Here is a 15,759-nt window from a genome sequence, read left to right on the forward strand (position 1 = left end):
TGCAAGAGTGTGGACTTTGGGTATAGTTTGTTAGGAGTCAGGAACCTAGAGCAGCGTTTGCAGTCAGGGCTGCTTTCTTACACACAGCCCATTTACTCTGCGTTTGTGCCAACTATTACGGCAAATGCGTTTTGCAGGGATTATGCTTCACAACTCAGGCCTACAGATCCTCTTAGGGAGATCTCTCCAGCTAAGTAGAAAACTACCCAAAAAGGCGGCGGGTTCTGTGAACCTGAAGAGAAGACTCAGGGTCTCTCTGAAAGCCTTTAAATTACTGCTGGAATTGCAAGTTCCTATTAGTGAGAAAAGAGCATTAAAATAACTTGAAGGTCTATTTTATTGGCAACTTAGAATGCAAAGTATTTTATTTTTAAACTTTTAAAATTTGAAAACAAGCTAGCCTACATTAAATAATATAGTTTCCAAGTGAGCTCAGTTTTTCTGCTTGAAATACAAACACAACTTCTAACACTCCTAGGTGGGAACAGTACTGTTTGATGATCTGTGATTAGATGAACTGATCGATCTCAGTTGGCAACATCCCTTTTTTTTTGCCTTGGTAAGCATTTAAAAAAATTCTAGAATAGACGCATTTTTCTAGTTTTACACTGACAATTTCATCCCAAACATCTCCTGGGAGACATAGACCATGTACAGGAATCTATCTTCATCCTTCTCACTCTCATACACCTCTGAGACCATGAAGACGCTCACCACGCTTGTCCGCTCACCACCAGGAGGAGGGTTTGATTAGCACTGAGCTGTAAGCGCCTTCTAATTATTTATCTTGATGAGCTCACTCTCGTTGATGTCTGGAACGTCAGGTACAAGGAACTTCGTTTTATCCAGGACAGGAAGCTGCTTCTCACCCTTGTATCGTTCTGTTATCACCGGGATTTTGGCTGGATGCTGCTCTCGAATAAGTCGGACATCTACCCTTTGTTCGAAGGTGCATCGCTGCCTGAAGGTCTCCTCCCACGGCATGGTGCAGGGATCTGGGCGGCGGCGGCGACAGGCGAGGGTCCTGGCGGCTTCTGGGGGCGGCGGCGGTGGAAAGTACTTTTTCTTGTCATTCTGTAAGCAATACAATATAACAACTATGTATGTAGCCTTTACGTTGTAATAGTTATTACAACTAATGTAGAGATGATTTAAAGTATAGGGAAGGGCTGGGAGTGGTGGCTGGCTCCTGTAATCCCAGCACTTTGGAAGGCTGAGGTGGGCGAACCACTTGAGGTCAAGAGTTGGAGACCAGCTTGGCCAACAGGGTGAAATCCCGTCTCTACTAAAAATACAAAACTTAGCCTGGTGTGGTGGTGCATGCCTGTAGTTCTAGCTACTCGGGAGGCTGAGGCAGGATAATTGCTTGAACCCAGAAGGTGGAGGTTGCAGTGAACCGAGATCGTGCCACTGTACTCTAGCCTGGGTGACAGAGCAAGGCTCTGTCTCAGAAAAAAAAAGGAGGGGGGGAGAATGTGCATAGGTTATATACAAGTACTGCATGATTTTATATCCTGGACTTGAGCATCCTCAGATTTTTGTAAACGGCAGCTAGTAATCAAAACAATCTACTGCTTAACAGTCCCGTGGCCATAGTGAGGAGCCACAAGTTATCTCTCTTTGCTCAGTGACAGGTCTGCAAGTCTCATTATTTCCTGGCCATCTCTATTGGATGCCCATAGATACCTCACATTTGCCTGTACTTATACTTCTCTCTTTTTTTTTTTTTTTTTTTTTTTTTTTTTTGAGCCGGAGTGTCGCTCTGTCGCCTGGGCTGGAGTGCAGTGGCCGGATCTCAGCTCACTGCAAGCTCTGCCTCCTGGGTTTATGCTGCCTCAGCCTCCGGAGTAGCTGCGACTACAGGCGCTCGCTTAGCTTTTTGTATTTTTTAGTAGAGACGGGGTTTCACCATGTTAGCTGGGATGGTCTCGATCTCCTGACCTCGTGATCCGCCCGTCTCGGCCTCCCAAAGTGCTGGGATTACAGGCTTGAGCTACCGCGCCCGGCAACTTATACCTCTCTTAAATCTGGGCCTTGTCCACTTTCTCAGTGAGTGGTGTCACTTTCCATTCAGTTGGCAGAGGCAGTCCCCACCTCCCTTAGTTGTCTATATCCAATCTATTTTGAGACAGGGTCTTGCTCTGTCACTCAGGCTGGGTGTGGTGGTGCAATCATAGTTTAAGGCAGCCTCCGTCTCCCAGACTCAAGGGATCCCTCCTGCCTCAGCCTCCTGAGTCACTGAGACCACAGTCATGTGTCACCATGCCTTGCTAATTTTTAAATTTTGTCTCTTTATGTTGCGCAGGCTGGTCTCAAACTTCTTGGCTCAAGTGATCCTCCCGAAGTGCCGGAATTATAGGTATGAGCCACTGTGCCCAACCCATATCCAATCTAATAGTATATAAATCCTCTTAATTCCACTTCTCCAGTGTCTCAAATCCATCCATTTCTCCTTATCCTGGAGAAGGTGCCACCATCTATTGCCCATCTGTCCTCCTGCTGGAGCCAGAGCTGTCTTTCTAGAGTGAAATCTGACCATGTCCTTCCTGCTCAGGTCCCACCAGTTCCTCCCCATTGCTCTTAGAACAAAGCAAACCCTATTGGAGACCCTGAGTGTGATCTGAAATCTCCTCCACGATCTGGTCCCTGCCTTCCTTGCCAGTCTTTCTGGTTTTGAGCGTCTCCCCCTCATTCCCTTCACTCGAGTCTCTCAGAGCTTTGTGTGTTCTTCCTGCTCTTTCACATGGCCTTTGGGTCTGTCTCCACTGCTGTGTAACAGATCAGCTCAAAACTTAGTGGCTTGAAACATCAGAAATTTATTCTGTCACAGTTCAGGAGGCCAGAAGTCCAAAATCAAGGTGTGGGCAGGATTGGCTCCTTTTGGAGACTCTGAGCGAGAATCTGCTCCGTGTCTCTCCCTCCATTGTCACGGGGCTTCTTCCTTGTGTCCCTTTGACCTTGTGTCTAAGTTTCTCCTTTATCTTATAAAGACATCAGTCATTGAATTTAGGGTCCACCCTAATCCAGTATGACCTTAACTAATGACATCTGCAAAGACCCCATTCCCAAATAAGGTCACATTCTGAGATTCTGGGTGAAGGTGAATTTTGGGGAAACATTATTTGAACCACTACACTGTCATGTGCCAAGCATGTGGAATCCCCTCCCCACTTTTAGCTAAAACCGCCAGAATGGATTTAGTGTTGTGGAACCTCTAGACTCCCCGCACCTTGCATGCACACATACGTGCACACTGACACGTGCTGGCACACACGTGCCCAGGGCTTCCTCTTTCTCTCCCATGATCCCTGGTGAAATTTCCTGTAATACCTTTTCATGCTCTCCCTCTGAGGCAGGGAGGGGTACCCCTATCTACAACCAGCTGTGGAAAATACCCCGAGAAGCAGTGAAGGGAGGCAGCACTAAGGAGGAGAGTGGTGTGGGCTGAACTAGGAAAAGGGAAGCTGGCCTGGGGTTCACTTGGAAGAAAACCTGTTCTCTTCCCAAATCTTAGGATGTCTGGAGGGATAAGGCCATCCAGTCTGGCATCTCCCTGCCTGCACTGCATGGCCTCCTCATCTTTGTATTCCCAGAGACAAACCCAGGGCCTGGGAGACTGAATCCAAACATCAATTTATCAAGCAATCAATCTGTAGAGCAGTAATCTCCAACCTTTTTGGCACCAGGGACCAGTTTCATGGAAGACACTTTTTTCCACAGACTGGAAAGGGCTGGAGGTGTGGGGTGGAGAATGGTTTCAGATGGTTCAAGCTCATTATATTTATTGTGCACTTTATTTCTATTATTATTACATTGTAATGTATAATGAAATAATTATTGTAATGTAAGAATAATAATTATTATTACATTGTAATATATAATGAAATAATTACAACTCACCATAATGTAGAATCAGTGGGAGCCCTGAGCTTGTTTTCCTGCAACTAGGTGGTCACATCTGGGGATGATGGGAGACAGAGACAGATCACCAGGCATTAGATTTTCATAAGGAACACGCAGCCTAGATCCCTCCCATACGCAGTTTACAACAGAGTTCACGCTCCTACGAGAATCGAGTGCCACTGCTGATCTGACAGGAGGCGGAGCTCAGGCGGTCATGCTCGTCCTCGCCCCACGGCTCACCTCCGTCTGTGCAGCCCGATTCCTAACAGGCCACAAAGGGGTACTGGTCTGCGGCCTGGGATGTGGCGCCCTGCCTTAGAGCAAAAGAGGTTTGGGGTGTGGTGAGAATACCTTGCTCGGGTGAGGAAGGCTTCCTGGATTGGAATGGGGCGTCCAAACTGAGACCTGACGAGCCGGGAGAACTAGGCCGGGGAAAGGTCTCCAGGGTGCCAGACCGCTGGGCAGATGATGGCTCTTACTGTCCATGGCACCTGGTTGGATATCAGTAGTACTGAGGAGTGTGTGTGTTTGTGTGTGTGTGTGTGCGCACAAGTGTGAGGGTGAGTGTGTGTGTGTATTTTTGTGCAGAGCAAACGTGAAGGAGGCCAGCAGGAGCCATGCCCATGAGTTGAAAATATCAGAAAGGGGAGCTATGACCTGCAAGATACATTGTGATTGTGGTGTCTTGGCCATTGTGCGCTGGGACCACAGGAAGGTCAGGGATGCACTTCTGCTTGGTCCTAAGGCTGGCAGTTGGGAGATGCGGGCGTGTGGAGCGGAGCCGGGTGGGTGCAGTGTCTGGAGCGGGCTGGGAGCAGCTCAGCCTGGGTGTCGGAGGAGCGGACGGGCGCTGCTCGGGGCGCCCACCAGGGGGCACTGCTGCCGGGCGAGAGCGCTGCGGGCTGAGGCGCGCGGGGCTGCCGGGCTCGGGGCTGTGTGACTAGGAGGCGCATCGCTGTGGGACTGGGGGCTGGTGGGCGCGGGGCACAGGGCTGCGGCGTGGGCAGCCAGGGCGGCTTTTGCCTCCCACACAGGCAGGAGAGAGTTCTCGCGTGCCTGCCTATACTCGCCGCCGGGGATGTTTCCGGGCGAGCGGACCGTGCTGACTCCGCGCTGCAGAAATGCGCCCCCAGAAGAAAGCTCTGCACTTTGTGGGGGCTCCTTAAAGCCAAGGTTCCAGAGAATGGATTTACCCCAAAGCTGGTAACGCTAACGCTTCTGCCACCCCAAGGCCATGTTCATGCATATATCTATATGAGATTCCCTGAAAGTATGTATGTTTCAGACCCACAAAACCAGGCTCTGCCTCTTGGTGACTCCACTCCAGGTTTCAGTTTGGTTGCCCCCTAACCCCCAGATCCACCAGAGCTGCTGAGAAACTGGGGCAAGCATCCACAGAGACAAGTGTCTTGGGGTATGTGTGGGTATATGGGTGTGGATGAGACAGTGAGCGAGCGAAGGAGCTCAGCAGTATAATGCCAGTAGCACCTACACTTCCAGTTGTGACAACCCAAAGTGTCGCAAACATTGTCAAATGTCAGATGTCCGGCGAGGAGAGCCGGGAGTTGTCCTTGCTTGCGAGCCGGGAGCTGTCCTTGGTTGAGAACCACTGATTTAGAGATTTAGCTTTCCTTTTCCATTGCTGCTTATAGGTTAAGCCTCAGTCTTTTCCAGAGGGCTTGGATTGTGACTTGTACAACCTCTTCCCGGAGACTTCCACCCACCAAACTGAAAGCATCACAGGCGGACTCCAGGAGTGGAGAACCTGGGTTCAATCAAGGAAAGGGCCAGGGGCCTCCTTTCCTCCCGTGGCCTTGGCTTCTGCCTGCGAGCTGGGGAGAAAGTAGCTGCTGGCCTGGTCAGGAGTGCTGTGTTCTGCTCCCAGTTTCTCTCTTCCAACACTTAGAAAATGAAAGTTGGAAGAGATCCGAGAGGATATCTAGTTCAACACCTGCCCCTTCCCTTAAAAAAGTGTTTACGATGAGAACACTGACATTCAGAGCCCCGAAGCATGTCTTCCAGGGCTACAGAGCTTTTATGAGGTAGAAGTAAGACCAGGCCCAGGTCTCCTGACTTCCAGCCTAGGGCTTTTTCTGCTCCATGGGCAGCCTCTCTGAGTCCCCCATTAAAATGCAGTCCCCCTGGAGGGCACACACTATAAACTAGATGAGTGGCTGCTTAATAAATGACCCTGAAACTGAGTGGCTTGAAACAAAAATAAACAGTCTCTCAGTTTCTCTGGGTCAGGAATTTGGGAGCAGCTTGGCTGGGCAGTTCTACCTCAGAGTCTCTCATAAGTTTCAGTGAGATGTTGGCCAGGGCTTTTAAGTATAGACTTTGGTCAAGAATCTTCTCTTGGCCGGGCACTATGGTTCACGCCTATAATCCCAGCACTTTGGGAGGCCATGGTAGGAGGATCACTTGAGGCTAGGAATTTGAGGCTAGCCTGTAGAAGTATTAACCAGAGCATTTCTTGATTCCAGATTCAGTGCCTCAGCCTGGAGACCAGGATGGCACCCCCAGGTCCTTTCAAAGTCATCTGCGATGGAAACTCTCTGCTTTTAGTTTTTCCCAGGACAGTCAGCCAACCAACCACTGGGTCTGGCAGGCTGGCTGTGGAATAGAGGCTGGAGCCCTGATATGAGCTTGCAGAGGACTGATGCTGCCATTTAACAGCTTTAGGAGTTTGGGCACGTGAAATTGCTTTGTAAACTACAAAGGGCTGTGTGTAAAAGCCTAAGGTGGATATTCATGGCACTCTTGCCTCCATCTCAAGCTGGTGACAAGCGACCTTCCTGATGCAGATACTGAGGAGCATTTTTTTTTTTTTAACCATGCTTTCATTCGCAGCGTTGTTTGATGACTGCCCCAAACCCTCCAAGTCAAGTGAATACTTCTGAGCAGGTTGTAAAATCCATCATTGGGCCCTTTCCTTCTTTTTCCAAACTGTACACCACCCACACTGAATACCTGCTTCCCTCTAGGCCTAGGCCCTTCTGTTCCCTTTGCCCAGCATACCTTCCTCCCTCCCCACATTTTCAACACTTGTACTTCCATTTTTCCCTTAGGACTTCGTTCATATATCACCTTCTCCAGGAAGCATTCCCTGATAACACCCTGGTCACAACCCTGGAGGCTGGTTTATATGCCCTTCCTCTGTATCGATAGTGACTTCTATTTTCTATTGACCATGAGGTACATCACACTGTAACTGTCTTTACCACTGGGTATGTCTTGTTAATTTTTCTATTTGCAACATTCTAGAATCCCTGAATATTTGACAGTGTATGCTTTCCCTCTACCATATGGCATGAGTGAGACCAGGGTTGGAGCACTGGTGCATGCCTGTACAGTGGTATGATTTTAAGCTACTTGCTTGGCCTTTCTGTGTTTGCACAAATGGAAGATGAGACTAATGATAGAACTGAGACGTACTATGGTAGCTCTGAGGACTATGACCATCCACTGAGAGAGGAGTGCACCGTGCTTGGTACAGAATAGTGGTGGGATTATGGAATTCAAAGCGAGGCAGCTATTGTTATCATCAGTGTATGGCTGGCCTGGATCCATGATACTGATGTGACACCATTATTTATACTGTAGGTCAGATTCTTCCATTCTTGTGGGTAAGTTCCATGAGGGAAGGTCTTTGTTCAGCTTACAGATATATCTCTGTAGCTTAGAATAGTGCCTGGAACATAGCGGGCACTTGGTAAATGCTGGTTGAATGAGTGAATGAATGAGGTACCAAGAGACCCCATGGGATGATGCATCTTGGTGGCCAGTCCAGTGTCCCCTGGCGTCCAAGACTTATTTTATACCTTAGAATCTGGCTAGTGTGTGTCTCCAAAGAGCCTTCATTTAGCCCAAACCAGAGGTTCCCAAACATTTTTACCAAGTGTCTTCTTTATCTTAAGTTTGAGGAAAAAGTTATTTCTCTTGAAGAGAAAGCAAGAAGGAAGAGAACGCCCTGTTTTAACCTCTAGTGCCAAACGCAGCCTGAAACACACACGCCCACAGGGCTCCTGTTCTTGGGAGAGACACATGGTAAAGTGGCATCTGGAAAAAAACCCAGTTCAAGCCAAATTTGCGTCAATTCCTTCTCTGTCAGCCTGTGCTTCCAAGCACAGTATACCAAGATGACAGCTCCACCCAGATTTCTGCCTTTTCTTCTTTCCAAAGGGAACTTTGATTTTAAAAAAATCTTAAGATGCCTGGGAAGAAATTTCTAGCCTACAGACCAGCATTGTCTATGAGAACTTTCTGTGATGATGAAAATGTTCTATAATGTGTGCTGCCACTAGTTACTTGTGGCTGCTGAGCGCTTGAAATGTGACTGGTGTGCCTGAAGAGCTGAATTTTCAACGTAATTTTAATTAATTTAATTTAGATAGCCACATGATTAATGGCTATGGAGCCAGGTGGATGGGACAGTGGTGTATGGCTGAGAGGAGACGGCTGCAAAGGGGGCCTCAGATAGGGGTTAGACCCTGGAAGCCCTCTCTTGGCCCTTTCTGGGGGACTGGAATCAAGAAAAGGCCAAGAGCCTCTCAGTGCTTTCTAACATAGGTGCCCCGTGATCAGCTTAGAATAAGAAGTGAGGTCACATTCCTTTTAATGTTCCAACCACATGACTTATGGTGAGGGTGTCATGAGCCCTTATCATGCCTGGCTTTCTTCTCTCACCCTGGGGGACCTCCCTCCTGGAAAATCTCACACGCTCCCTCCCTGGGAGCTTCCTTGGTCCTGGGGAGCAATGTCGTTACTCTCATCTTCAGGAGAGAAAATCAGGAATTCTGGTTCTCGGCTGCTCCTGCCACCTTGGTCACTAGGTGTCACCAGTGGTCCTGCAGCCCACCAAAAGGAAGGAGGCCACACCAGTTGGCAGGTCTGGGGACAAACCTGGAGGCTGCGGTGGAGGGAGAAGTTGGCTTCCTGAGGGGGTGAAATTCACACTCACGACCGTCCTAGAGGCACCAGATCAAGTGTCGTGGTGTGGTGGAACGTGGGCGATAGGGTTCTGGGACATTTGCTGTATGACTGTGACGCGTGTGACCCGTTGTGGTCATCTAAAGGAACAGTTTCTGCCTACATCCTGCAGAAAGAAGTGACTTTTTGGAATGCCTGCCTTCTTTCTCAATGGACCCCAGCAGGCAGCCCCCCTTAGGAAAGGGAATTGTTTGATGTCAGTGCTCATCCCAGAGCCTGAGTTCTTAATCTTCCCTGTGGTCACCCACTTTGGAGGGAAAGTGGCCTCAAAGCAGGAGCGGTGACAGACCTGGGTCCTGGTCCCCATGCTGCTGCCTGCTTCTGGTGTGACTCAACTTTCCATTCCCACCCCCAACTCCCGCCCAGCACCTGTACCAGAGAGAAAATAAGACCCGCTACAGATTTTGTAACTTTTGCTCTTGACGCTAAAATAAGATTTTGCTTTCCTGACAGCTCAGAGTACAGTAGGGGCTTAAATACTTGCTAGCTGACTGAATACTAGTTGGAAGGTTATTAATGTAGGTAGGGGAGAACTGCACTTTCTTTCCAGGTGAGATTCAATAATAGGTATCTCGCCCCCAACTTCCTGGAGTCAGAAAGAGTGTGGTTTCATCATAACCTGACCTCCAATCAGCTAATGGGGTATGTCACTTAATCCTTCTGAGCCTCAGTCTCCTCATATACAAAATTAGGGTGATATCTAACTTTCAGATGGGGTGATGGTTAGTTTTATGTGTCAAATTGGCTGGATGATGGGGGTTTCCAGATATTTGGTCAAACATTATTCTGATGTTTCAAGGGCATTTCTGGATGAGATTAAGGTTTAAATTAGTTAATATACATATTTTTTGAGATGGAATTTCGCTGTTTTTGCCCAGGCTGGAGTGCAATGGCATGATCTCGGCTCATTGCAATCTCCACCTCCCGGGTTTCAGCGATTCTCATCCTCCCGATTATCTGGGATTACAGGCGCTTGCCACCATGCCCAGTCAATTTTTGTATTTTTAGTAGACACAGGGTTTCACCACGTTGGTCAGGCTGGTCTTGAACTCCTGACCTCAGGTGATCCGCCTGCCTCAGCCTCCAAAAGTGCTAGGGATACAGGGGTTAGCCACCATGCCTGGCCATGGATTTTTTTTTTTTGAGACAGGGTCTCACTCTATTGCCCAGGCTGGAGTGCAATGTGGTGATCATAGCTTGCAGCAGTCTTGACCTCCTGGGCTCAAGCAATCCTCCCGCCTCAGCCTCCCAAGTAGTAGAAATTACAGGTGCATGCCACCATGCCTGGCTAACTTTTTTATTTCATTTTTTAGAGTTGGGATCTTGCTATGTTGCCTAGGCTGGTCTTGAACTCGTGATCCCAAGTGATCCTCCTGCCTCGACCTCCCAAAGTGCTGGGATTACAGGTATGAGCCACCATGCCCAAATTGGTAGACTTTAAGTAAAGTAGGCTCCCCTCCATGATGTGGGTAGGCCTCATCCAATCAGTGGAATGCCAAAATAGAGCAAAAGAAACCTTTCCCCTACTTCTCTAGCAGATGCCTTCAGACTACATCAGCAACATCAGCTCTTCCTGGTTCTACAGCAGATGGCCTTCAGACTCAAACTGCAATATCAGAGACTGGCTGGGTCTCCAGTCTGTTGGACTTGACTGGAACTGCAGCATAGACTCTTTTGGGTCTTTAGGCTCCCAGCCCACTCCACAGATTTTGGACTTGCGCATGCTCCAAAATTGTGTGAGCCAATTCCTTCTTCTTCTTTTTTTTTTTGCAAATTCCTTCTAATAAATCCTTCCTTCCTTCCTTCCTTCCTTCCTTCCTTTCCTTCCTCCCTCCCTCCCTCCTCGCTCCCGTGCTCTATCCCCTCCCTCCCTCCCTTCCTCCCCTTCTTCCTTCCTCCTCCCTCCCTTCCCTTCCTGTTTTGCTCTTGTTGCCCAGGCTGGAGTGCAATGGCATGATCTCAGCTCACTGCAACCCCTGCCTCCTGGATTCAGGTGATTCTCCTGCCTCAGCCTCCTGAGTAGCTGGGATTACAGGTACTCACCACCATGCCCAGCCAATTTTTTGTATTTTTAGTAAAGACAGGGTTTCACTATGTTGGCCAGGCTTGTCTTGAACTCCTGACCTCAGGTGATCCACCTGTCTTGGCCTCCCAAAGTGCTGGTATGACAGGCATGAGCCACCGCGCCTGGCTAGTAAATCTCTTTCTAAATAGTCTCATGTTCTATTGGTTCTGTTTCTCTGGAAAACCCTAATGCCGATGGCTATGGGGATTAACTAAAATTACAGTGTGAAAGCATCTGGCACGGTATCCAACCAGTACCAAAGCATCTAGTAGATGCCCAATAAGAGCTACTTTGCAACCCATCTTCCCAGTTCTCTCGGTCAAGCATTAAATAGATTCCTCAGGACGGGAAGAATACTTCCCCTAGACCTGGAAATCCATTGGCTACTCAGTCAATGTTTGTCACTTTCAGTGGACTGCCGGGCTCTGTCACATTTTGGGATGCAAACATTTCCCAGGGTGCCTCTCTCCCTCACCTGGCTCCAGTCTCCTAAGTCTTAGAACAAGAAGGCATGTGCCTTTCTTTGTTCCCTGTTCACTAATTGCTTCTGGGTGGGTAAGAGTGGGAAGAAGAAGATAATTCCCTCCTCCTCCTCCTTATCAATAGTCTCCATTAAGCCACACGTGTATGTGGCATCTGAAAGGTGAGGGGGTGGGTTCATTATGCTTCTTCAGACACATAAGACCTCTTTTCCACTGAGTGCTTCTTACCAACTGATGGCAATTAGTAGAATTATTTTTAGCATATCTGAAACCTTTCTTTCTCCTAGTGCACTTTTTATTGTTTTGAACAGAAATGCATTGTCTTGAAGTTCTGAAGGACAGAAGTTCAAGATCAAGATGTCAGCAGGCTTGGTTCCTTCTGTGGGCTGTGAGGAAGAATCTGTTCTATGCCTCTCTCCTGACATCAGGTGGTTTCCTGGCAATCATTGGTGTTCCCTGAGCTATAGAAACTTTACCCTGATCTCTGCCTCTATTTTCATATGGTATTCTTCCTGGGTGCATATCTGTATCCAAATTTCCCCCTTTTATAAGGACACCAGGCATATTGGATTAGGGGTTCATCCTATTGTGGTATGACCACAGGTTAACTAATTACATCTGTAATGACCCTATTCCAAATAAGGTCACATTCTGAAATACTGGGGGTTAGGACCCAGTGTATAAATTGTAAGGAACCCAATGCAACCCATAACAGGTGCTATTTTAGAATTCTCTTCAAGTGGCTTCTTCTTGAGTCTTTCTGACATAATCCTAGTTATCTTCGGTAGCTTTATTGTTATTTGGTAAAACAATAGGTTCCAGGCTCATCTTGCACATATCTGTTCCAGGCTCATTTTGCTCAGACCTGGACTCAGCCATTCCTCCAAGAAGCCCTGTTTGTGTTTATTTATTTATTTTTATAGTTTGGTGAGAAATTGTATTTCAAGACCATAATCTGGGCTCTAGAGCTGCTCACTGCTACCAGGTTGGCTGTTGTTTCTAGCTCTTTTCAGTGGACAGATTTGAAAGTCATGTGAGGGGCTAAGAGTTTCTCTCTGTAAATGGTTCTTAATACCCCAAGTTTGTTAGCCCTTGCTGACCTTAAAAGTTTCCCAGAATTGGCCGGGCACAGTGGCTGACGCCTGTAATCCCAGCACTTTGAGAGGCTGAGACGAGCAGATCACCTGAGGTCCAGAGGTCAAGACCAGCCTGGCCAATATGGCAAAACACCGTCTCTACTAAAAATCCAAAAAATTAGCCGAACATGTGGTGGGTGCCTGTAATCCCAGCTACTCAGGAGACTGAGACAGGAGAATCACTTGAACCTGGGAGGGGGAGGTTATAGTGAGCTGAGATTGCACCACTGCACTCCAGCCTGGGTGACAGAGCAAGACCCTGTCTCAAAAAAATAATAATAATAAAAACAAGTTTCCCAGAATTGTTCTCCATGGGAGAGGGTGTCAGCTTTGCTGTCTAAGCCAAACTCTGGTCGAGTTGATGATGTTCTACTGACCTAAATCCTCCCATTGCAGCTTTAGTTAAAAATAGCATAATTTCTTCACCCCTGCTCCCCATGGCCACATGGCTGCCACACAGGGCTCAAGTAGAGGGTGTCTCCCATTTCCAGGGGTTAAGTTGTCCCTGGTGACAGCTCGAATGCCCCTGTCTTTATCACCTGTTCATGTACCCCTGGCCTGCTGTGTGCTGCCTACTCCAGCCCTGCCGCACTGTTCCCCTTCCCCTTCAGTGCTCCCCCAGCTCCTCTCCAGTTCCCACAGCCTGCAAGACCCACAGTGCATCTCAGTCTTCTTGGACTACTTAGGCCTCCACGTGTCTCAGTTTCCAAATCTGTGAAATGGAAGGAATCGTATCCACCTCATGAAGTTGGAAACTTTAAATGAGTAACTACCTAGTATAAGGCTTAGCCCAGCCAGCCCCCATCAATTTGAGCTTTTATTTTTTATTTTATTCTATTTTATTTTTTTCAGAAGCAGAGTCTTGCTCTGTGACCCAGGCTGGAGTGCAGTGGTGTGATCTCGGCTCACTGCAACTTCCGCCTCCCAGGTGCCAGAGATTCTCCTGCCTCAGCCTCCCGGTAGTTGGGACTATAGGTGTGTGCCACTACACCCAGGTAATTTTTTATTATTAGTAGAGATGGGGTTTCACCATGTTGGCCAAGCTGGTCTCGAACTCCTGACCTCGGGTGATCTACCCACCTCAGCCTCCCGAAGTGCTGGGATTACAGGTGTGAGCCACCCTGCCTATAATTACATGCGTGAACCACTGTGCCTGGCCTGAGTTTTTATTTTTACTCTAGTCCAATAGCACTCCATTCTCGCTGCATATTAGAAATATCTGAGGAGATTTTCAAAGAAAATAGTGATGCTTAGTCCCCACCCTAGGAGATTCCAACTGAATTGTTTTGGCCAGGCACTTCTTCCTTCATTCCCAAGTGACAGTGGTGTAAGGTGGTCGTGAGTGTGAGCACTCCCCTCAAAGTCTGGGAGTGGCGAAGGGTGGTTAGGGTTTACCCCAGAATATTAGACATCTCTTTTCCCCACTATGGAAATTCCTCACAGTCCATCTTTCCCCTTAGGTGAGACCCTTCTCCCAGCTTTCCTTTGTTCCTGTTCTAAGGTCTGTTGGTCACTGTCAGTTGGCAGACAAATTACTATCATGTTCTCCTTCAGAGATAGTTTATTTGCCTGCAATGTTTTCCTTCCTCACCATTTCCAGGGTATCTCCACCTTTCATATAGAAAATGGCCCACTGAAGTATTTTCCTAAACTAAAGAGAAGTCTTCTTGTCTCTGATGATTTTTATTTTTTATTTTTTTGAGATGGAATTTCGCTTTTTTTGTCCAGCCTGGAGTGCAATGGTGCAATCTTGGCTCACCACAACCTCTGCCTCTTGGGTTCAAGCGATTCTCCTGCCCCAGCCTCCCAAGTAGCTGGGAATTCTGGCATGTGCCACCACGCCCGGCTAATTTTGTATTTTTGGTAGAGATAGGGTTTCTCCCTGTTGGTCAGGCTGGTCTCGAACTCCCAACCTCTGGTGATCCACCGAGCTCGGCTTCCCAAAGTGCTGGGATTACAGGCATGAGCCACCATGCCCAGACTCTGAAGATGTTTTATGACAACAACCACAGTCCTTTTTTTGTATGCTTTTAATTTTAGAAATTAATGTGATTTGTATTGGTGCAGACAATTCACAATTACAAAGATATCAGACCAACCTAAGTGCCCATCAACTGATGAGTGGATAAAGAAAATGTGGTGTATATACACCATGGAATACTACTCAGCCGTTAAAAGAACAACATAATGTCTATTGAAGCAACTTGAACAGAGCAGGAGGCCATTATTCTAAGTGAAATAACTCAGGAATGGAAAAACCAAATGCCGTATGTTCTCACTTATAGGTGGGAGCTAAGCTATGTGTACACAGGGCACACAGAGTGTTATATTGGACAGTGGAGACTCAGGGGAAGGAAGGGGGAGGGGGTGAGGGTTTAAAAGGACATATTCGGTACAATGTACACTACTTTGGTGAGGAGTGCTGAAGTCTCAGATTTCAGTGCACCAGTACCTCGAGGAGTATACGTTGTGCCTAGTAGTAGATGAATTCTATATAATTCATCTATGTAACCAAAAACCTTGAGTACCCCGGTACCCCTAAAGCCGTAGAAAAAAAGAATAAAATAAATAAATAAATACATACATGGGTGTAGAGTTATAAACCATAGGAATGTACCTTAATTTTAAAATTTCCTTTGCTGAACATTTAACATGTTTCTAATTTTTTCATATCATAACTACTGTAATAATGAACACCTCTATGTATACATTTGTGTTCACTTATCTGATTTTTTTCCCAGTGTGTTGTGTCGTGCAAGTTAACTTTCTGGATTAAAGATTATGCCTATTGTTAAGGCTTTTGAAATATATCGTTGCCAAAGTGCCCTCCAGAACAGTGGTACTGATTTCGTATTATCCTCTGTCATGGTGTATCTTTCTTAGTATATTTTTTCAACATTTTGCACATTTTTACACCTTGTAAAATATATCACACATACCAAAGTTTATGTGACATATACACACATTTTAAAAGACTAAACAAAAATAAAAAACCACCATGTTCTCATATCTCAGCTGTAATGAACTGAAGCATTACCAGTATCTTTGAACCTGTCCAAGGGGTGACTGCCTCCTTCTGGTTTGTCCAGAACTGTCCTGGTTTTAGCACTGAATGTCCCAGATCCTAGTTAACCATTTACTCTGAGGAAGCCTGGACAGCTGATCACTGCACCCCATGTGCTCG

General features: G+C 47.2%; 1 protein-coding gene across 1 annotated transcript; it reads right to left on the reverse strand.

The window, feature by feature from the left end:
- Positions 1-426: 426 nt before the first annotated feature.
- LOC108540837 (microtubule-associated proteins 1A/1B light chain 3B) lies at positions 427-3,939 on the reverse strand. The gene is given in 4 exon segments (XM_083287450.1): positions 427-722; positions 725-782; positions 784-1,074; positions 3,901-3,939. Coding segments are annotated over 4 exon segments (471 nt in total). The 5' UTR covers positions 3,904-3,939; the 3' UTR covers positions 427-603.
- Between the last annotated feature and the right edge of the window lie 11,820 nt (positions 3,940-15,759).

Source organism: Rhinopithecus bieti, unplaced genomic scaffold, assembly GCF_001698545.2.
Source record: "Rhinopithecus bieti isolate Rb0 unplaced genomic scaffold, ASM169854v2 scaffold_17667, whole genome shotgun sequence".
Taxonomy (NCBI): domain Eukaryota; kingdom Metazoa; phylum Chordata; class Mammalia; order Primates; family Cercopithecidae; genus Rhinopithecus; species Rhinopithecus bieti.